Source organism: Trachymyrmex septentrionalis, unplaced genomic scaffold (genome assembly GCF_001594115.1).
Source record: "Trachymyrmex septentrionalis isolate Tsep2-gDNA-1 unplaced genomic scaffold, Tsep1.0 scaffold312, whole genome shotgun sequence".
NCBI classification, from domain to species: Eukaryota; Metazoa; Arthropoda; class Insecta; order Hymenoptera; family Formicidae; genus Trachymyrmex; species Trachymyrmex septentrionalis.
The window spans coordinates 42,272-42,982 of record NW_017305477.1 but is presented as its reverse complement, the minus strand read 5'-3'; the positions used below and the strand labels follow the sequence as shown (position 1 = coordinate 42,982).

The window sequence follows — 711 nt, the reverse complement described above, 5'->3', positions numbered from 1 at the left end:
ATATATAAAACATTTTTTCCCGGGAATAGATATTTTTTCAAATAATTAAAATAAAATAAGAAAATTATTATTTGAACATTTACATTAAAATAACAATACATTAAAAATTGTATTGTTAATTATAAATATTTAATAATGCAATATCTTATTGAACCGTTTCATATAACATTTTATATAATTTGTCTATATGATTCCCTAACGTATCTGGTTTATACCTTTCTGATTGAATCTACCAGAATTCCATTTAAATCAAGACCCGTTTTCCAATGTACAATAGATGATAATGCTGTGTTCTCCGGGATTAATGTCGAGAAAGCTTTCTCTGGCGAATTTCCAATTCACAGGTCCGCTGAGGTTTCGCCATCCGCGGCCGGTCGAGCGCTGGTCGGGCGTGCTAAACACGACCACCCTGCCGAACAGCTGCGTACAGATCCTGGACACGGTGTTTGGCGACTTCCCCGGCGCCACCATGTGGAACCCAAATACGCCATTGAGCGAGGACTGCCTGTACGTGAATGTGGTGGTGCCGCGGCCCAGGCCTAGGAACGCTGCTGTCATGGTATGGATATTCGGTGGTGAGTTCCCAGTGATGAGAATCCATCATCTCGATTCATCCTCAAGCGTACAATTTAAGCGCGATTTTGCTGATAAAATTTCCATTTTTCACGTAGGAGGAGTAACTTCAAAAAGTTCTCAAAATTCTTCATCTCA

General features: G+C 39.7%; 1 protein-coding gene across 9 annotated transcripts in view; it reads left to right on the top strand.

Moving 5' to 3' along the window:
• LOC108749773 (acetylcholinesterase-like) overlaps positions 1 to 711 on the top strand; it is a 45,902-nt gene that overhangs the window by 29,017 nt on the left and 16,174 nt on the right. For all 9 annotated transcript variants that reach the window (XM_018488719.1, XM_018488722.1, XM_018488727.1 and 6 more), the window contains one exon: positions 345 to 575. In XM_018488719.1, the coding sequence (XP_018344221.1) occupies positions 345 to 575 (231 nt within the window). The remainder of the gene's footprint in view (positions 1 to 344; positions 576 to 711) is intronic.